Consider the following 22,859-nt stretch of genomic DNA (forward strand, 5'->3'; position numbering starts at 1 on the left):
ACGAGCTGTAACATAGAGGGCAAGAGAAATACAACATTGTGGCAGACCTAAATGTGTGACAAATAAAAGCAGTTTATTTTTTAAGAAAAATAAATCGGATAACATAATTCATACTTGAACTAACGTCAAAAACATAATTTTTGAAGTGACATTGCTTTAAACTTTTAATAGGGACAATTAAATTCTTGAGAACAAGTCTCCGTGATCTTAACTCAGTTGGTAGGAACGATGTATAATATATGCAGTGATTGATGTTCGAACTCCAAACATCCCCACTTAATGAATTTCTAGCCACTATACAATTTATAAAAAAAAAATCCTGAGAATAATTAAAAATTGAAATTTTGGTCCATGTTAACTATTAAAAAGTACAAAATAGTGTCTACCATAGGAAAAAAATACTTAAATTATTTATTACTCCCTCCGTCTCGCAATACTTGACCTACTTGGTCATTTCACACAGATTAAGAAAAGTGTAAAGATGAAATAAAGAGAATGATATTTTTACTAAATTGCCCTTATTATTATTATTTTTAAACCTTCACTTTTTTAAGTAATAACTACTTTTTTTGTTCCACTACAAACTTTTACATGAAGACCACAAAAAGTATCTATAAGGGGTAAACTTGTCAAATTAAGCTTAAAAATGTGAGAAGGTCAAGTATTGTGGGACAGTTTTTTTTCTTCAAATAGGTCAAATATTGCAGGACGGAGAGAGTATCCTTCAATCAATCATTCCTTTTTTGTTCTTTTTCTTCTTGTTCATATTGGAAAGACCGAATTTTTATTGGTACTTATAAATTGAACGATTCCTTGAAGAGTAAATTATTTATGAATTTTGATTTGACAGGGAAAACCTATCCCTTACTACCTCCGTCCCGGTATAATTGACCTACTTTGATTTTTCACACAGATTAAGAAAAGTGTATAAATAAAGGGGAAAGGGGAATATATTGTATTGGGAATGATAAAAGTGGTATTATTTAGTGTTATATTGTATTGGGAATGATGAAAGTTGTATTGAAAATTGAAATGGGTCAGTTATTTTGGGACACTTTTTTTTAGAAAATGGGTCAGTTATTCCGGGACGGAGGGAGTATTAATTATTGTCAGGACCATAAATCTTTTTTAGCTATGGTGTCAGAGAAACACTTGTGTGGACCAGGATCAAGAATTTTGGTTTTGGTCACACACACAAGTTTTTTCCTTCTCTCTCTTCTCTTCTCTCTTCTCCATTTCCTCTCTCTTCTCTCTTCTCTCTCTTCTCTTTTTTCTCTTTGTGTGACCAAAGACCACTTGTGTGGACCAGGACCACACAAGATTTTCTCATGGTGTCAAGACCAAGCTGTCCCCTTCTCCAAAAAAAAAAAAAAGGACCAAGCTGTCTCTTTTAATTATTGTTAGGGATCTGATTATCCATTTAAAAAAAAAATCGTTATAAACTAAAACAAATTTTTTGACGATAATTTAAGTTGATAATGATTATCCTTTTTTTTTTTTTTGGGGTGAAGTTATCCTGTTTATTTTTCACAGGGAGCAAATTAAATTTCGCCCTTTTCTTCTTTATATATTCACTCTTTATCTCTATTATATATATTTGCCTTATTTTTTTTTGAAAAGTACACTTGGCACTCCTTTTTGCTTCATCTCATTAATTGCTTGATCAAAGATTCAAATCACCATATATTTACTCACATTCTATTTATGTCATTTGCATCACTCACACAAATTTAATTTATTTCAATAAGCAAAATGGAAATTATAAACATTTTAATAGCCTTATCATGAATATGTTTTGTATTATCAACCAATAAAAATTGACCATGATTCATGATTTAAATTATCAGCCAATCATGATTCATGATTAAAATTACCAATCAATCAAATTTGAGCATACATGTCATCCTTTTAACTTTTACTTAGGTTTTTTCCCCCTCTATATAGTTAATATATCTGTCATCATTTTCATCTTCATCGTAGCACACACCTTCTCTCTCTCTCTCTCTCTCTCTCTCTCTCTCTCTCTCTCTCTCTCTCTCTCTCTCTCTCTCTCTCTCTCTCTCTCTCTCTCATATGTTTATAATTTTATTTGTTTTCGTCTCCTTTATTTTTCGTTTTTTTATTACAACAATTCTTTTTAAATACGAAGAGACAACTCTCTAAATTTTTGTAACGTCTTCCATAGTTTATGCAGCATGAAAGGAATGATATGGTACATAATATGTTTATACACATTTTTAGTTTTTTTTTGTTACACATTAAAATTAAATAAAAATATATTTGGTCAAAAAATAGTGCGCGTACGTAGATGTCAAATATATGGTTATCAATAAAATAAAATTGTCAAAAAAAAAGTTATCAATAAAATAAAATCATTTGGTTTGAATTACTACGATTTTGTTTCTAAGATCAAATGCACCAATTGATGATTATTAATGTACAATTTTTTTTTCCGTTACAGTATGCATGAATCAAGCACTTGATTATTTTGGTTACTTCATGTCTTTGGCTATAAATATCCATTTTGACTCTCACACTTTTCACTCCACTCTCTATTCACAATTCATATTATTGAAAGTCTTCTATGAACCTCTATTTTCTCTCTTTGTTACAATGTCAATTTTTTACATATTTCTCTTATTAATGGACATGACCCATGTATTGTAACAACTTATTTGATTTCTTTGATATATGTAAGAGAAACACGAGTTTTGGTAATTCATATTATTGAAAGTCTTTTCTGATTATGTTTTTCTTTTTTTTTTAACAAATACAATGTAGTTTTTTTTCTTCGGTATAAAGTTGTGTTGTTGAATATTTTATAACTTTTTTTGTTTGTTTTGACTTTTTAACTTGCAGAAATTATTCATGAATAGACAATATTCATGAAGATTGAATTGTGGAAAGGAAAAAAAAAGTATAGTTGAGATCCAAAGAGAACAAAAGACATACGTGCTTCTTTATTCTTTTAATTGAAACTTTTTCTTTGGCATTGAAAGAGATAATTATGATAGTAGCTATACTACCATTTCAGTTGTAAGATAGATGTCAATTATAATTATAATAGGTGATGACGTTATAAATTGAATCAATGTTCTATATTTTTAGGAAATTGTCTTAAGGATGTATCTAGCAAGGGCATGAACAAGACGATAGAAGACAATACTACTATTGTAATTGATCACACATTAATATGACAATTGATTCTTGCACTTAAATTCATGATCATAATAAAACCTACTTACTACGTTGACTACCTTGCCTTAACTATATTAGAGTAAATAATTGTAATTACTGTTTATTAGGGTATTAAATTATTTTGATATTGATTGATTTACATTTATTAATGTATATCTTTTCATTAATGTGCACTATTTTTTTTTAGAGACGGAAATTTGTATTAATGATGTAATTGTATTATTATTTTTTTTAAGCAAAGAAAATATATTAAATAAAAGCAAGTATAAAAGCTGAGAGTATATAAACTTTACTTAGCAACCACGAAAACAACCTTAAAAGGATATTAAAACATATGATAAACAACAAATTGTATTGCTATCAATATTGATTAAACTCATAAAAATAAGTAATGTAGAATAAATTGATTTTGATATATCATGAACTAAATTAAAAACTAATTATTAACATGATCGTAAAATAAATCAAAATTAATCAATTTAAGAGTAGTACTCATCACTTTGAAAAAAATGTAGCACAATTGCCAAAAACAAATGTAACACTCATCTGGCATTTTGGAGTATCCTCTTTGATGGATAATTTTCAAGTATTTGTATAAACGATTTTTGAATCATGAGACATGTTATGATCCCGGTGAGCAATTGAGAACCAAACTCATCTACATTTTTTATCTTTAAAGAAAATGTATTGTTTAAATTTAAAAATTTAAATTTCAATATTGGTCATTGAAAAGCCTAATTTTTTTTATCCAAAATGAAAGCCTCAATTTTGATATTCTAAAAAAAAAAGATTACTCAAGAACATAGAAAAGTCATATAATTATAGAAATGTAATAACAACAAGAGTATAAGGAAGAGTTGAATGATACCCGAAATTATATTTAAGCAATAAATCCATTAATTTTTCAAATTCCAATTTTAGTTTTTTTTCTAAAAAATTGTCTTAAAAAAATTAAAGTACATCGTGTCTTTTAGTAGGATTTGGATTCTCTACATTGAAAATTCTCTCAAATTTTCTCCAGTGTAATCTCAACAATTAAACACGAGAAAGAAGTTGAGAATTAAATTATAAAAAAATAATGTTTGTATTTTAATCGTGTAGATTGGAAATGGATAAAAATTGAGAAAATTTTCAATGGAGATAATCCAATTCCCTTTTAGTAGCATAGTGCACATAAAAGTCTTTTATAATAAAAATAATAATAATAATACATTTATGGTTAATTTTATAAAGAAAAATATAAATGGAATAACACCTTAATGATCTTTGCGCCGTAATGATTTTTGAGGTTTAACATTTAATGTCGTTATTTAAATAAAATCAAAAACCACAATGAATTTATTTCTACCAAAACCATACAAGACATTAGTTATATTGGTCTCCTCACTTATATGTTGCTCAAAATATACTTTTGAATTTAATGTTGAATTTTAACTCATACTTGACACGTCAACATCTTTCCCTTCAGTGTGAGACTCTTTGTGTTCGTGCTATAAAGATATAAACAAATAAGATCAGAGAGAGACACAACATGCTAAAAAAGGTGGGTTAGTTGTGTTTTCATGCAAGAAGATTTTTGTTCCTTTCTTTTATGAGAAGAGGGAAATAAACTTAGAAAATATAATAAAATGACAAATAAATTTACAGCTAAGAAAAATAAAAAAGGAAAAAAAAGAAGTGTGTGATATGTTCTTAAGAGTATAGGAAATAGCGTGAGTTGCTGGTAATTTTATGAATTTGTCGAATAAGCTCGAGATTTACGAGTAATTATTTTAACAAAAAAAAATTAGACTCATTTAGAAAATGCGACATCATTTTGAAATCTCTAATGAGCATGTATTTCGTCAAATCAACATCATATATATGCCTCTTTCCATTTTCACGTTCACCAAAGACAAAATGTGAAAGAATTTGAACTAATGGAGGTTAAATAGAAAAAAAAATAGCATAAAAATGAATGACATTGAAAGACTTGATTTTAAGATAAATGAATTAAACAAATGATATACAATCTCACTAAGAAGTCATAATGTTGGGGCTTCATGGGGAGCCTCGATCATCATATTAGGCTAAGAGCAATCACACAAGTGAGATTAATGCCTAAAATGTCTTATAAACATGTATTTGTGAATTCAGCACAACACAACTACATTTTGCCATTGTCAGATCCCACTACATATTAATAGTGAAGAAATTTGAAATAATATAGGTTGAATAAAAAAATAGCATCAAAATCAATGACATTCAAAAGCTAAAATTAAGGCGATCAAATAGAGCATGTTCTAAAAGGTGGGCTGGTGGTGGTTTAAAGGAGGGAGGTTTATGTTCATTCTTTTCAAATTAAATGAAAATAAACAAATATGAAAAAATAATTTAAACATGAGAGAAGATAAGGGAAATAAAATTAGTATTGTGTGTTTTGTTTGCAAGGGTATAGGGAAATGTGAGTTGCCAATAATCTTATAGGTCTGTCGAAGGAGTACGAGATTTTTAGGTAATTATTTTACCAAAAAATTAGATCTAATTAAAAAAGCCTCACATTATTTTTAATGTCTAATAAGCATATATTTTGTCAACTCAGCATAACATGTCTGCAATTTTCCACTCTCATTTGCCACCAAAGACAAAAATTGAATGAATTTGAAATAATAGAGGTTGAATAAAAAAAATCACATGAAAGAGGAAGACATCAAAAAACTAAATTAAAAAATAAAATAAACAAATGACATCCAAAAATAAAAAATAAAATACAGTTCATCGTAATGCTGAGACTTTCAAGGGATGCTACATTGAAATTGATCATTACATTAGACTAAGAAAACCCACTTAAGTGAGTTTGATACCATATATTCATCCTAAACGTTAAGACATTAGGTATATAGATCACATCACTTATGTGTCGCTCAACATACACTCTTACCTCCAATATGAAACTTTAACTCAGACTTGACACATTAACTTCTATCCCTCAAGTATGAGACTATCCACTTCAGGGATCTACCACTAGGAACCTCTTTTTCTTCCTCATAGTCAAATTGGGATATGATGCCATCGTTGAACCTTATGGGGTAGTCAACACTGGTGTGCATTTATCCATCGAACAAAGATCAACCACACAAATGAAAATGATACTAGACTATGCTTGGCGCAGATGTTCATACTAAAGAATAAACATTTAACTTACCAAAAATTGAGGCTCGATTAACAAAAAAAATACACAACATTTAAAAGTGTCTAATAAACACGTATTTTGTTAACTCAACAAATCACATAAGAGTTTATCCATGATTAAATCCATCAAAAACCAAAAGTGAAGGGATTTAAATTACTAGAGATTAATTAAAAAATATTGCATGAAAGTGAACAACATCTTAAACCTTAAATTTAATATAAAACTTAAACATCTACTCTTATATTGGTCATCTTTTTTTATTTTTTTTAGCAGAAAGAGGTAGCAGGATGACTGCTAACCTTTAAACTTCATTAAGGAAAGAGAAAAAAATACAAAAAGAGACTTGATGCATCAACTATGAAACTTTATTGGTCATCTCACTTATATGTTTGTCAACATTTACTCTTGCATCAACTATGGAACTTTAAGTCAAAATTGACACATTAACATATTTCCCTTGTGTGTGAGACTTGATGCATTTGTGATTTGGTGACATAGGCACAACACGGTAAAAAAGGTGGATTGATGGTGGTTTATGTTCCCATATTTAATGAAAAGAGAGAAAGGAAATTAGAAAATGAAAGAATATGAAAAAGCAATTTGAACATGAGAGAAATGATAAGGAAAAAAAGAGTTTGTATTTTGTCTGTGGAGGTGTTAGGAATAGAGTGAGTTATTGGTAATTTTATGGGTTAGTTGAAGAAATTGGAGATTTATGAGTAGTTTTTACCAAAAAAATAGATTCAATTAAAAAAGTCCCACATCATTTTAAAATGTATCTTTGTCAACTCAACATAAAACATTTGTATTTTTCATTGTCAGATTCCACGAAAGACTAAAAGTGAAGGTACAATAACAACCAACAACAACCAAGTCTTCTCCCCACTAAGTGGAGTTGTCCATAGAGATTAATTTTTTTTTTTTTTTTTTATGTTTGTTGTAGATGCTGACACAACCTTCTTTTATTTTATTTGGGATTGGGACCAAAGCTACCATAAACAAGATTAAAGTTCAAAAGTGGATGTATTTGAAAGAAGATAAGTTGAATAAAAGCAATTGCATGAAAGTGAGCGTCATCCAAAAACTTTTATTTAATATAAAAAATTAAGCAAAGAACATCCAAAAACTAAGATAACAATTTATCATAATGTATGGAGCTCTGAGGGAGCCTGTAATGACTTGGATCATCACATTTGGCTAAGAGAAACCCCATAAGTGAGATTAACACCACATCTTCATCCAAAACCTTGAGACATTAGGTATATTTGTCATTTAACTTATTTGTTGCTCAATATATACTCTTGCATCCAATGTAGAAGTTTTAGTTACAAATGACACATTACCATCCCTCCCTTAAGTGTGAGATTCTTTGTGTCTATGATATGGTGAGATAGCAAAATAAGATAAGAGGAACATCATGGTAAAAAAAATGTGAGTTGGTGGCTATTTCATAGAGGGGTGTCTTTGTTCCTTTCTTTAATGTGGAGATAGAAAGTAAATTAGAAAAAGAAAGAAGAAAAAGAAATTTGAACAAGGGAGGAATGATAAGAAGTAAACTAAGGAGAGTGTGTTTTATCTATGACAATATAATTAAGAGATTCAATTGTTGGTAATTTTATGAATTTATTTAAGGAATTGGAAATTACTGGGTAATTATGCTACCAAAATAATATATTCATTAAAAATGTCGCATCAATTTAAAATTTCTAATAAACATGTATTTTGTCAACGTAGCAGAACACATCTACATTTTTCCTTTATCAAATCATACCAAAGACCAAAAGTGAAGGAATTTAAAATAATAGAGGTTGAATAAAAAATTGCTTGAAAGCGAATGACATCCTGAAACTAAAATTTAAGATAAAAATTAAACAAATGACACCCAAAAACTAACAAAACAAATCATTATAATGTTATGACTTCCATTGGAACCTACATTGGGTTGTATCATCATATTAGTCAAAGAGCAACAACACAAGTGAGATCCATATCACTTCTTCACCCAAAGTCTTAAAGCATTAGGTATATGGATAATCTCCCTCATATGTTTCTCAACGTTTACTCTTGCATCCAATGTCAAATTTTAACTTATAATTGACAGATTAACATATCTCCATTAATAGACTCTCCGTGTCTGTGATAGACCACCAAGAAGCACTCCATCCGCCGTCCACTATGTTGAACCGAGATATGATACCACCTCTGGCCTTTATAGGGGAGTCAACATTGATGTGATTCAACACATTACAGAAAGAGAAACCACACAAGTGAGAACAATACCACATCTTCTTCGAAAAATTGAAGACTAAAATATGAGTTTTATTAATTCATTTGTTGTTCAACCTCCATTTTTTTATTCAATATTGAACTTTATTCGACACTTGATACATCAGAGCATTTTCTCCCTCAAATATGACGAAATTCTAGCCCCTGCTTGACACGGGTGTCCATTTGGGGCGTTTGACACTTGATAATGCATCGTTATTGTTTTCAGGCATTTGACCGAACCATGCGCGATATAATGTCTTATGATGGTGTCGATAATACAGACAAACCATTTGGGCGTCTTTCTGTGGTTTTGGACGGTGATTTCAGACAAATTTTGCCAGTGATAAGAAAATGATGCAGAAAAGACATACTTGCTTCATCCATCAACTCATCAAAGTTGTGGAGTCACTGTAAGGTTCTCACACTTACAACAAATATGCGTTTACGTGCTTCAACCGTTCGTGTCGAGCAAGATGAGATAAGAAAGTTTGTCGATTGGATGCTTTCAATTGGAGATGGAATAGGATCCACCAACGAGAGTGGATAAATTAACGTACCCATTCCTGATGAGTTGTTGATAAAAGATTCCTCTGATTTGTTGCGTTCTCTGGTTGATTTTGTATATCCGAATTTTTTCGCAAAACATGAAGATCTCGGATTTTTTTCCAAGCGCGGGGGATACTTGCTCCCACGCTGGACGCAGTTGATCACATAAAAAAATTCCTTCTATCATTGGTTTCAGGAGACAAAAAGGAATATACCAGTTCTAATTCGGTTTGCAAATCAGACGAGAATAGTGAGGTACAAAGCGAATGGTTTACCACCAAATTCTTAAACAATATCAAGTTTTTTGGTATTCCAAACCACAAGTTGAGATTTAAAGTTGGATGTCGAGTTATATTGATGAGGAACATTGACCAAGCAACTGAATTGTGCATTGTGACTAGGTTGATTGTAGACAATCTTGGGAAGAAATTTATCGGTGTAACTGTTATTACCAAAAAAATGTTGTGAAAAAGTAATTATTCCAATACTGAACTTAGTTCCAGGTGATCTTGAATTGCCTTTCAAATTTACTACGAGACAGTTCATGTTGGCTGTGTGTTTTGCAATGACAATAAATAAAAGTCAGGGTTAGTCGTTGTCTCATGTTGAAATCTATCTTTCCAAACCGGTTTTTACTCATGGACAGTTGTATGTCGCTGTGTTGAGAGTCACTTCCAAAAAGGGATTGAGAATGCTTATACTGGATGAAGAAAATCGCGTGTGTACTGAGACCACTAATGTTGTGTACCATGATGTTTTTTGGAATGTTTAACCTGTCGTTCTTGATGATGCTGGTGGGTATGCGTTTTTTTTCTCTTTTAAACTTCGTTGTAATATATATTTTTTATTTGGATATGAATTGGTCGTTTCTACTTGCAACCATTCTAATAGTTGCGTAAAGAAATAGTAATGGATTGGTCATGTAGATAAACTACAATTCTGGAACTAACAATTAAGATCACACTTCTTATTTCATTGTATAAAATCCAATGATATTTATTGTTGTGCAAAGAACAGGCCGAGTGATCAATTTGTTATAGGGACTAATATGTTATATGGAGTAATATTTTTGATCATTTTTGACAATATGTTTGGTCTCATGTACCTTCAGGTGTTGTCTGTTTTTGGTGAGGTGATGTCATTCAGATGTACACAGGCTGATGTTAATGGAATTTCTATGGCATTCAAATATCATTGACCAATTGCAATAGGTGCAATGCCTTCTCTTCGACTTCAAAATTTGCCTGATACATTAAGGTGTTCTCTTCGACTTCAATATTCTCATACTCAGTTTAATTTTATTTTTAATATCAGTATCCTTATGATCATTCTCATTTTTTCTAATGTAAGCCGTACTCTTTCAGTGACCATATTATCAACTATATACTCTGCTTCATTTTTTATACAATCTGCTATATATCCATTTTTTTTTCTTTGTTCTTTGGATCGCCTATGTCTATGTGCATGCACATGACAATTTTGTAGTCCTTTTTCAAGCCTTCTCTGTTGTGTTTTTATAATATGCTTAGTTGAAAAATGCGATGTCGTTGTTTTTTATACTTATTTGTTACACGGTTGAATAATTACAAATTCGTGTTGGATGTTAAGATGAATCAAGTGTATGCACGATATTAACTTTGTATATATAAGGGTATCCGCTATAGAAATCATGGAATTTGAAAGAAACTATATATAAGGGCATCTGATAGAAACGATTCGTTGGGTAGGGCCAATTAATTGTATATGCAGCGGTAGGCCTCGAGACTCCAACACCCCCAGTTATATGCAGAACATAAAAAAAAAGACTCATGTCTCCGTAATAAATTTTAGCCATCCATGTCAAATATTCCGGCATTAAATACTAATATTTCGACGTTGCATCCATTAAATCATTTCTGTTTAACGATACGAAAATCCAAATAACTATATACGCGTTGATATTTGTATATATAAGCAATCGAAAATACGAGAACAATGCGTTCTATTTATATATTGTGTATAAAATAATGAATTTGCTATTTAATTAGATTTTATATAAAAAAAAATAGTCGTAATTCTAGCCCGTGCTTGGCACGGGTTTCCAAGCTAGTTATATTATATTAAACTACATTTTTTTTACAAAGTTATTATATTAAACCATTAAATTAGCATCACTGCCAAAAAAAACTACTAAATAAGCATAAAGTCTAATTCTAACCATATTATATGTATCCCCTAAAAAACAATATTATATGTATTAAATTATAAACAGATCAGCAACACGTGGTTGGTCCATCCCTCAAAAAAAAAAAAAAAAACACGTGGTTGGTCCAAGCATATGGCTAACCCCAAAACTCAAGCTCTACTAAAGTAAAGGATCTAGGAGAAATTCTTTCATGATCACAATCCTAAATGAAAAATATTTGAGCACATTTACATCAAATGAAAAAATTAATACAAAAATAATATAATCACATCAATCAACATTATTTAGTTTTTCTCTCCAAAAAAAAAAACATCATTTAGTTTTACTCATTTTTTTTATTTGATGTGAGTGTACCTAAATATTTTTCATTTAGGTTTGTATCCATAGAAGAGTTTCTCCTTTTGATGTCAAAAAAATAATTTACTTACAAAGAGAAAATGCCTCCAAAGTCCAAACAAAATAGTTTATGTTACTATTAATTACAAGGACATACACACCTGTCTTCAAACTATTTGGTTGGCGAGTGATTGGATTATTCGGAAGGAATGTGATTTCAGGATTTTTTAAAACGAAAAATCAGCTATCACTAAAATTGTTGATAGGGTAAAATTTCATTTATGGTGGTGGTTTAAGGTTTATAAGCCTCATACTTTTGTCGATTTTCATGTCCGGTGGACTAAACCATTAGTTTGTCTAGGTTACACCACCTTATAATATAATAATGGAAAATGTTAACGAGTGCCTCCGGGGCACTGGTTAAGGAAGCTAAAAGAAGAAAGTGAAAGTCAAAAAAGACACTTTTTAATCTTTTAATGCATTGATTACACAGCTTTCAAGGCAAATATTACTATATTAGCTTCCTTAACCAGTGCCCCGAGGACACCGGTTAACAAGACCCTATAATAATTTGGCTGCAACTGTTTTTTTGTTTTACTTTTTGTCTTTTGGAACTTTGTACTATCTCCTAGTTAGGTACACCATTGCTTAACTTGATCTCTTTTTTCTCCGGTATTTATTTAATTACCCCTTCAGCTTCTTAAAAAAAACTATTAATTATAGGGTTAAATATGTTTTTGGTCCCTATAAAATTGCGACCTTCTAAGTTTAGTCCTTACTTAATTTTAATAGCTTTTTTAATCCTTACAAAAAAAAATTTACTTATAATTTTAGTCCCTGCTAAAATAAATTTTGTTTAATTATCCTTAAACTCTTAAATTTTTTAACGATTCTTTTTATACAAGTTTAGAACACTATGAAAGGTTCATTTACTAAAATCTATAATTTTTTAACATGAAGTAAATTAAATATGAATTTTTTAAAACGACAAAAGTTTAAGATATAAGTAACAAAAATATGGACGTAGAAATCAAATTTTTGCGATATTTTTTTCGGATGACCTTTTAATAACGTTCTTAACACGCCTGTAAAAAATTGTTGAAAAACTTAAGAGTTTAAGCATAAATTAAACAAATTTGGATTGAGTAAGGACTAATTATTGAGTGCAGAAATTTTTTGTAGGGACTAAAAATGCTATTAAAATTAAGTAAGGACTAAACTTACAATGTCGCAATTTTGTAGGGACCAAAAACATAATTACCTCTTAATTATATTTGAGTTTTATTTCAAGGATATACATTGAAATACGTGGGGGAAGAAGTATCCATGATGCGTCCTTTTTTGTTGCGTGATGCGTCCTTTTACGCATTGGAATCCTTCTTCTTTTTTTGTTTTGTTTTGTTTTTATGAATTCAGATTTCTTTGTACACTCACCTGCAAAACCTTCTTTCGTACCAACAACATGTAAGCAGGAGGACACATATCAGGTGCAGTGGCGCTGATGCCCCTTTTATTCGATATGCAGAAAATTTAAGTATTGGTGTATAGGATCATGATATGTGTTAGTGATGATACATGATCCTTTTAAAGTGGATAGGATGCCGTGATCGGAGTTCAAGCCTCGACTCGACTGTTCTACATGTGTGAATTTTCAATGAGTATTAGAGCATCTCCAATCAGTGGCGGACAGGGGCGGATTCAGACTTTAGGCACATGTGGAGCTAAAATTTTAAATAAACAATAATGTAAACTATATTAAAAATAAGTAATAATATTGTTTGATACAATACATTACAATGAAAATCGTCTTATATCCATTTGGTGAAAATGAGATAAAATGACAACGTCTTCTATCCATTTGGTGAAAATGAGCTAAAATGACAACGTCTTATATCCATTTGGATGATCAGAGCTAAAATGACATCATTGCTAATTGTTAGCCACTGATCATCCATTTTGTTACATAGGTTACTCTTCACAACTTTCATATATGAAAAAACACGTTCAACACTTGCAGTTGCTACCGGTAAGAGCAAAGCCAACTTCAAAAGTTTATAAACCATAGCAAATATGTTGTACTTATTTGTTTCCACAAGTTTTGCACAAAGATCTGAAAGCCCTTTCAACTTAGCAAATTTTCGGTCAGATCGAACATCTGTAACATAATTCTTAAATTGAGTGCGTAACGCCACTTTCGACACATCTATAAAATCATTTGGATAAAACTCAGTCATCCTCAATAACTTGTTCACATCAAAAGCTGCAAATGACTTTGCGAAACTCAAGCATGAAACACCGTAAAAGTTCAGTATTCTGCTGCTGCGTTTTATCTATTATAAAAAAAAATAAAAAAAAAGAGGAAAAAGCATGTGGAGCTATAGCTCCACATTGCCCCAACATGGATCCGCCCCTGGTGGCGGATCTTGCCGAAAATATTGGGGGGTGCTGTAAATATGAACTAAATATTATAATTGAAATTCATAAAAGTTATATACAATTTCATCCAAAAAATATCACCGCAATAGCACAAACACGAGACTAAAGCTCCAAATATACTATATACCAACTAGAGAGATTACCTATCCTAAACTTAGAGGATCAAAACCAGCCTACTCAGATGCTTGCCACGTGCAGAATAGAAAAACAATCGCACCAGACTGCTACATATGCTCCATGATGCAAGTTTGGAACCCGACCAACCAACGGGAGCAGCTAAATAAAATGCTTAAACAAATTAGCAAAGAGTTAAATAAAAATCCAAGACAAAAAATATACATATATATATAAACATAGGAGACATTTACCTCAATTTAAAATTTAATGGTTCGGTCTTTTTTAGACTTGAACTCATCAATAATTGAATCAGTAGTAAATTGATCAGCTATTTCTTTTTCAATATAAAGCATCATACTGTCAGGAAGGAATTCATCCTCCATCTTGTTACGCAATCTTGTCTTGATTAACTTCATTGCTGAAAATGATCTTTCTGTAGTAGCTGTAGAAACCGGAAGAGTTAGGATAAGGCGGATTAAACGATCAACCAAGTAATGTGTATACGCTTTCCCTGTCGTATTGAGAGCTTGACACAATTCAGACATAGTTGACAACTTATTCAAACCTGGATGACTAACAACATCAAGATAGAAGTAATGAAGATGATTAAGTTTTTCCCATTTTTTTTCCTAGGGTTCAAGCAAACTGAAGTGAAAGGAATGAAATCAAAGGAATTAAATTATAACTTTTAAGAGAACAAACTGAAGTGAAAGGAATCAAAATCAAAGGAATGAAACATAGAATGACAGGGAGAAGAACAAACCTGAACTAAAAATCAAGAAAACAACAAACTGAAGTGAGGTGTATGAGAGTTCAGAGGAGCATTGTGCTGCTGCTGCCTCCATATCGCCGCCGTGATGCACTTATGTTGCCGTCGTTCGTCGCGTCGCCGAAGGTGAAGAGTGGGGAGACCATGAGAGGTGAGAATCGCGTTTTGATATGTGAGGATGGAGAGGAGAGGGGGTACCGAGAGAGAGACTCAGACAAAACAAGTGTGAACTAAAAGTGTCTCAGGGGTACTATAGTAGTTTTCTATATACAATTTTTTTTATTAGGGGGTGCCACGACACCTGGGGGTCTCAATAGAGAACCGCCCCTGTCTCCAATGGGGGGTCCTTACTTAACAACAGTGGCGGAGCCAGGATTTTTATAAAGCCCGGGCGAAATTTTTTTTGCAATACATTTATAGGGGTTTACATAAGAAATTGCAAGCAACTAATAAAAAATTTAAAGAAATTGCCCAATCTATAGGGGTTTATATAAGAAATTCAAGGGGATTTACATAAGAAATTGCAAAAAATTTGGGCTGGAGCCCGGGCGAGTGCCCGGGCTCGCCGGACCTTAGAACCGCCCCTGCTTAACAAGGACCACTTCCCGTTAAGGACCCTCCATTGGAGGGAAAAAAATGAGTCCCCATTAAGGAACGGACAACTATATAAGGACTCTCTCTTGGGTAACTAACGGGTCCCACGTTTAAAAAAGTAATAAAATGTGTACTACTTGGTCCCAATTGCATAAATGAGTAATAAAATGTGTACTACTTGGTCCCATTTGTAAAAATGAGTAATAGTCTAATAGATACATTATTTTTGTTTAATATGTAAAGATAATGAGAGATATTTAAGTACTTTTCATTGGAATCCTTATTATTGTATTGTCATTGGAGTCATTGAGTCCTAATAAGTACTTTTATTAAAAAATTATAAATAAGTGATGTGTCACGTGAGGTCCATTTAAGGAGTCCTTGTTAAGGAAGTATCATTGTGGATGCTCTTATATTTTTCTTTTATCTATAAAAAAAAATGACTGTGATAAATAGCTAAGAAATGAAAAACTAGTAATATAATTGATTGACAGTACACGTTAAAGGGACTTCAATCTTACTAATAATTTCCTTAAAAAAATGTTAGTAATAATTGATAAATAAGTCAGGGTGGGATTTAGTATGGGAAAGGAGAGTTGTTTCCCATCATAGGAAAGTTAATGTTAGCCATTGGATTTAGTAAAGGACATGGTCTTATTATAGACTCTCAACACTAGATTTTTTGTCACCATCTCCCATCAACCCTCTTCCCTCTTTCCTTCATACCAACTAACCCACCACCAACAAAGCAGCAGGGCCGGACCCTGGGGGGTGCAAGCAGCGCTATAGCACCAGGCCTCCCCAAGGTATGGGCCTCCAAAAAATATTTACAGCCTAGTACCCCCCACTAACATACCAGTTCCTATGCTGTTGTAGCATGCTTTGCTGTTGCTGTTTCGGTATTTTGGGAGGGATTTTGTTTATTTTTCTTTTGGTGTATGGCTTTTTGGTTTCTTTCCTGTTGCTGGCCTTTTTTTCTGCTGTGTCTTTTGCCGCTGTTTGCTTTGGTATAGTAGGCTGGGCACCTTATTTTATCTGTTGTAACAGTTTGCCATTTAGTGCACTCCTGGTGCTTGGCACTTGAAATATATGCAGTTTCAAAAAAAAATTAGCGTTTTCCCCTTTCCAAAACACATTGTATGAATGAGCCTCATTTTACTTCCGGCACCGAGCCTCCAAATTCGTTGGAACGGCCCTGCAAAGCAGCAACACCACTGTCCAAACTCTCCTTCTCTTGTCTAAACTTTCTATTGTTAATTTAATTTGCTTAAAATAAATCAAAAACATGATTTCCAATCCTTGTCACAGCAAAATCAAATCCAAATTCAACTAAAACCATGTTACGGCAACCATCTCTCATTAATTTTGTTCTTCCTGATTGACGGATGAAATACCAAACCTTTTTCTTCAATTCTTAATTCCTTAATCAACTTCTTATTCTTCACTCACTCTCTTCGTAACAAAATCCCAATTCTATATTTTACCACTCCTGACCTAATTTTCCTATTATTTCATCTTTAATTTGATTTTATTCTTCTCACTTGAATCTCACAATAAAAGAGGGTAAAAACAGGGTAATTTGATTATTTTTTTATGGGAATTGAAGAAATTGAATGTGTGAGAAATTTGGAGTGATGAGTTTGAAAGGATTTTGAGGAATATGTTTTATGTGATCATGAATGTTGTATGTTGTTGTTGGTTCTTAATTGAAAACGTATCGGTATTCTTCTCTTCAAGGGATCTCCAGGGCTGGTTCTACACAAGAAATCACACATGATTTTCTAGAAATATTTGAGTTTTTTGAGATCTGATTTTCGTTATTTTCATTTGATTTAAATTTTAATTTCTGGAAATTATCTAAGTTGAAAGATTGGATATGAATATGATATTGAAGAAGAGAGATAGTGGTGGAAAATGTGACAAAAAATCTAGTATTGAGAGTGTATAATAAGACCATGTTCTTTACTAGATCCAATGACTAACATTAACTTTCCCATGGTGGGAAACAACCCTCCTTTCCCATACTAAATCCCACCGTCAGTCATAGATAAGAAAAAGAGCCCTATGGAGCTTATATATGGACTCACATTTTTATGAGTAGGCCAAGTATTTTCCCTGGTGCTATTAAGTGCGAAGTTTTTTCTAGCACAAGAGGTACTTCCCTCTTACTATTGATAACTAAACCAAACATCTTAAATTTAAAAGAAAAATAAGAAAAAGGGGTCTGATACACTTGTTAAAGAATCAAATATAATAAAATTATCACGAAACTTATATAATCAACATTTAAAAAATGTAAAATATACTCTTCAATACAATTTTTTTCCATTAAAAATTATCCCATATGCACTAGCTAATTAACATGACCCAGTTTAAAATAATCACTTCCTCTCCAATCAAACCCATGAATCAAATCCACGCATCAGCAAAGCCACTTTTCGATAAATCTAAAAAAGTTGCATTATTATAATTAGATTAGATGGTATGGGGCACACAATTTTTTGACATGTGGGTAAACATAATTAGTCAAAAATTAAAACAAAGTCATCAAGTGACACAAGTGATATACTCCATCCGGTCTCAAATGTAAGAAACTTTTCACTTTTTAGGTTCATTCAATAATTGATGTATGCGGTTTATAATATGGACCACATACGTCAATTATTGAATGAACCTAAAAAGTGAAAAGTTTCTTACATTTGAGACCGGAGGGAGTATGTTTGAGTCTTTTAATCATTATTTCAGAATTTGATCTCTGGCTGTTGCGTATAAAAAATATTTGTTGATAAACCTCAGTTATATCGAATGATTAGCCTCTGCAAGATAATACTTTATTCTAAAAAAACAACCAAAGTCTTCCTTACTCATAATGTCGTGCCTAAAATTCCAATATGAACAAATTCTCAAATTGCAAGTGAGAATACTTTATTTTTAAAAAAACAACCAAAGTCTTCATTACTCATATTGTCGTGGCTAAAATTCCAATATGATCTCAAAAGCTAGATATGGCACAAACCAAAGTCTTAACTACTCCTAAGATTAAAATTAACACCACCAATATCTTTATCTATTCATAGAAATGGAAATAAGAAGAAGGACACAATTAGGAAATTTGACTACGAAACGGCAATAGCAGTTGAACAATTTTTTTATAGATTAACAAAAAAAATTATTGGTTAGACTTTACTCGTCTTATAGATTAATAAGGCTCATTTCCTCTAAAAACTGAAGAGTTAAAGAAAACATCCATCGATTTTTGTTCTTTGAAAACACGTTATAAGATTTAGTAGAAAAGACTTCATTGGTTGAATGTACAATTTGAACTTTGAAATTAGACTGAAGAACAAAAATGAAAACAAGTTATAAGATTTAGTAGAAAGGACTTCATTGGTTGAATGTACAATTTGAACTTTGAAATTAGACTGAAGAACAAAAAATTTGTCAAGCAATTTGAGCAGTTGAGCTTGTGCATTTTACATAGCGAGTTGGATAAACTGACTTGTCCAATTACTGCCAATTGGAAACCGGGGTTCAAACTAGAGTATTTCTTGCCGCCACGCCATACCATCAAGATAATAATGTCATATTGTTACTGTATACTTAACGATTATTTTACACATACTATAGGTTGTTATAATTTATTTCAATTAATAAAAATGAAAACTCTGTTATATTCAAAGTGATATCACATCATTGGATACATGTGTAAAGTAACTTTACACTCTGTTTATGTATAGTAATTAAAATCATTTCTTTAAAAAATGAATGGTTTATTTTTAGAGTTTTATTTTCATGCACCGTCGGTGTCTTGTTGACATCAATTATGTACCGACTCTATAGAGGTGGTTATGATAAAAATGAAGAGATAATGCATCCGAGTTAAGTACTCATTGGTAATTCATTATGATTTCCGTTTGATGCAACAAAGAGATAATGCATCCTACGTGCTTGGTGCTCGAAGACTAAATGAATCTGTTTGCCGTAACGAAGAGATAATACGGCTATGTGAAGTCCATTCGCTGTAACGAAGAGATCGTGCAGCCTAAGTGAAACTGTTTAACGTAATGAAGAGATAATACAACCTATGTGCATTCTGTTTGCCACAACGAAGAGATAATGTGGCCTATGTACACAAATTGAAATGAAATCGAAAATGTTAAATATGATCATGTAGATCAATTTCAGAGTAAAAAGAAAAAAAAATCAAAATGAAAGCCATTGACAATTAATGCTTAAACGAAGTTTATTTCAACTAATGATTTATTTCTTTTATTCAATGTTTATTTTGGATGATTCCGTTTATTTCTTGTTTTTTTCCCTTATTGACCACTATGTTTACTATGCCCTCAATGAGCCTTCATGGCTCACAATTATTCATTTGACATTTTTATTTTTTTTAGAATTCACAAGTTGCAGAGTTAACTTTATACTTGTGAATTCTGGAAGATTGAACCAATTTCAAGCCATATGCAATAACTTTCTGCTAGACTCGTTTGCAATAGAATCCATCATTAGAATGTATGCCACTATTCTTAATCGAGTGAATTAAGCACCAGCAAGAGTATGTGACCCTTTGAGCTTTCCACTTGCAAGAATATCATATGTAGTATCTGTATCATTAGGTACAAGACCTTTATCAAGCATCTCATCATGCAGAAATAGACCTTCAGATGATTAACAAGGAGACACAGGATTATGATATGATGCAGAAATAGTCTTATGTTCTATGGTCTTACAATAAAATAAGCTTTATTTTGAGAGACATTAAAATAAAATTTCAAACAAACTTATACATAAGTCATGAATTATTTTATAAACATAATTAATCACTTCTTATGATCATGCTGGGTTGAAATCCATTTGCAGTAAATCCTCCATCAACAGAAATAACTTGTCCAGTGATGTAGGAAGCAGCTGGCAGACAAAGGAAAGCTACCAAGGAAGACACTTCATGTGTTTCGGCTATCCGTTTTATCGGTGTACGAGATAGTACTTCATTCACAAACTCTTTGTTAGCATATAACTGTAAGAAAGGTAAACAGTTAGCAACATAGCTTATGAACATAACATTGTCATTTGAAGATTATTCACTTTTTTCATCCAAATCAAATTATATCAGTACAAACTTAACCAATCTTCATAAAGAAAAAATGATAAGAGCTCTGAATGGATAATTAAAGGTATGAAAAGAACATTACATAATCGTTAAGTGGCGTTTTTGTATACCACGGTGCAACACAGTTGCTCCTTATATTGTCTTTTGCCCATTCACAAGCAAGACTTTTTGTCAGCTGATTGATTGCAGCTGAAGAAAACAGCACGGTGAATCGAATCTCTTTAGTAAATGTCAAAATAGTTTGTATCTATCAATCATGTTTGAGCAAACAATGACATAATGATACATAGTTACCTTTACACGCTGCGTATATGGTTCCAGAACCTACGTTTGTCAGAGATGCAACAGAGGAATTGAATACAATGCTTCCATTTCCAGATTCTTTAAGAAGAGGATATGTCAGTTGGCATAGATGGTATGCAGAATCCAAGTTAATACTCATCAATTTTGAATAATCTTCCGTTGTATACTCAATTGTTGGTTTCCTCACATTTGTTCCAACATTGTTTACCTAAGCTCATAAGAATATTAGATTATGAAATGAGCACAATTTAGTATGAGCTGAAGTCATGCGTGACGGAAAAGAAGTCTAGCAATTTGAACATTTCTTGTTTTAAGCTTTATGCTAAAATTGTTAAATACAAATAGAGAGTATGTATAGAGATCGCATTTTCAAGCTTCTGAGGGCATTTGAAGCAAGCATAAGAAAATCTTAAATGGCCAAAGACAAAGTGCATCAAAAGATTACAATTTTGTTACGCATACTTGCAAGTTAAAATGTGTGCGACAAGACATGAATAAGTGGAAATCCGGCGTTAGAACCCTAGTCCCTACCTATGTAATGCAATGTTCTTAACAACTGAGTTCATGACACGATTAAGAGTCTTTTAATGACTCGTTTACACATGATTGGAATTTGGACGTGTATGAAAATATATTCTGAAAAAAAATTCCACTAAATTTTCTACAATAAGTTGAAAAACGAATATATGTATTGTATGAGTCACTTTCTTGAATTAAAAGCTGATTTAAACTTATTTCAACATCAACATAATATAGAAATGCAAAACAAAATATATAGAAAAGAAAAAACTCACAAGAATGTTGAGCTTGCCGTTGAAAGCAGAAGCCACCTTTCGAACAAGCTCCTCTCTTTGAGAAGAAGAAGTCACATCACAAACCGATCCATAAACAGAAAAACCTTTCTCCTTCCACTCATTCAAGCGTTCATTCAGCTCCTCTTCATTCCTAGAACAAGTGTACACTATAGCACCAAACTCAGCAAGTTCCTCTACGATAGCATGACCGATCCCACGAGTTCCGCCGGTGACGAGAGCTGTGAATCCCTTGAGGGACCATCTTGAGTTTCTGCTACTGTTCTCTTGCTTTGCCATTGTTGTTTTTGTTACCTTATCTTGCTAACACTGAGAACGTGTATGTGTTTTGTGGTTATTTTATATATCAATGATTGACGCTTATTTATATTTGAAAATTTTGTACAGTGTACTATTTTTTTGGACAAGCAAAGATTTATTAAATCTCAAAATTCAATGTATATATAAGGCAAACTTTGTATCAAACACACCTCAAAAGTATGTTATACATTTAAATTTTACCCCGTTCAAATTTCAAACTTTTGGACCACAGTTTTTTTAGCTAGGCAATACAAATCTCACACATGTGAACCTTCAAATCCTGCTGGAGATAAAGGAAACAAAGGTTTTTGGTGGTCCTTCTTTGTCAAATCTACTCTCTATAATTCCATCGAAAAGGTTTTTGGTGGTCTTCTCCTATCCCTATTCCAGGGTTGTTTTTTGGCACCCCCTCAAAAGTCTAGATAATGTGATTACAGTAATATTGATGGTAGTTCGATTGGTAACCATGGTAGATCGAGCTTTGGGAGTTTTATCTGGAACTCGGTTGGTGGTTGGATCACTCGTTTTGTAGGGAGCTGTGATCATACTACTAATTAATAGCATGCAGTTTCGTATGCGATGCAAATCACTTGAATCATGGATTTAGAGACATCATTTGCGAGTCAAATTGTCAAACAGTATCAACTTTTATCAAGGACAGGTCCTACCTACTAATCATTATGCTCCCCTTATTTATAACATCTATT

General features: G+C 31.9%; 1 protein-coding gene and 1 pseudogene across 1 annotated transcript; both read right to left on the reverse strand.

Annotated features, from left to right (window-relative positions):
- Positions 1–13,555: 13,555 nt before the first annotated feature.
- On the reverse strand, positions 13,556–14,114 carry LOC146939765 (uncharacterized; annotated as a pseudogene).
- A 6,139-nt stretch (positions 14,115–20,253) lies between these two features.
- Positions 20,254–22,188, reverse strand: LOC146939766 (tropinone reductase homolog At5g06060-like). The gene is made up of 4 exons (XM_085757501.1): positions 21,835–22,188; positions 21,032–21,248; positions 20,820–20,926; positions 20,254–20,644 (listed from the first exon to the last, which is right to left on the reverse strand). The coding sequence occupies exons 1-4, from the start codon at positions 22,129–22,131 to the stop codon at positions 20,444–20,446; spliced, it is 822 nt and encodes a 273-aa protein (XP_085613627.1). The 5' UTR covers positions 22,132–22,188; the 3' UTR covers positions 20,254–20,443.
- Positions 22,189–22,859: the final 671 nt, after the last annotated feature.

The sequence above is a fragment of the Medicago sativa genome, chromosome 3 (assembly GCF_051527215.1).
Source record: "Medicago sativa cultivar Bolivia chromosome 3, Bolivia_mono, whole genome shotgun sequence".
Classification (NCBI taxonomy): domain Eukaryota; kingdom Viridiplantae; phylum Streptophyta; class Magnoliopsida; order Fabales; family Fabaceae; genus Medicago; species Medicago sativa.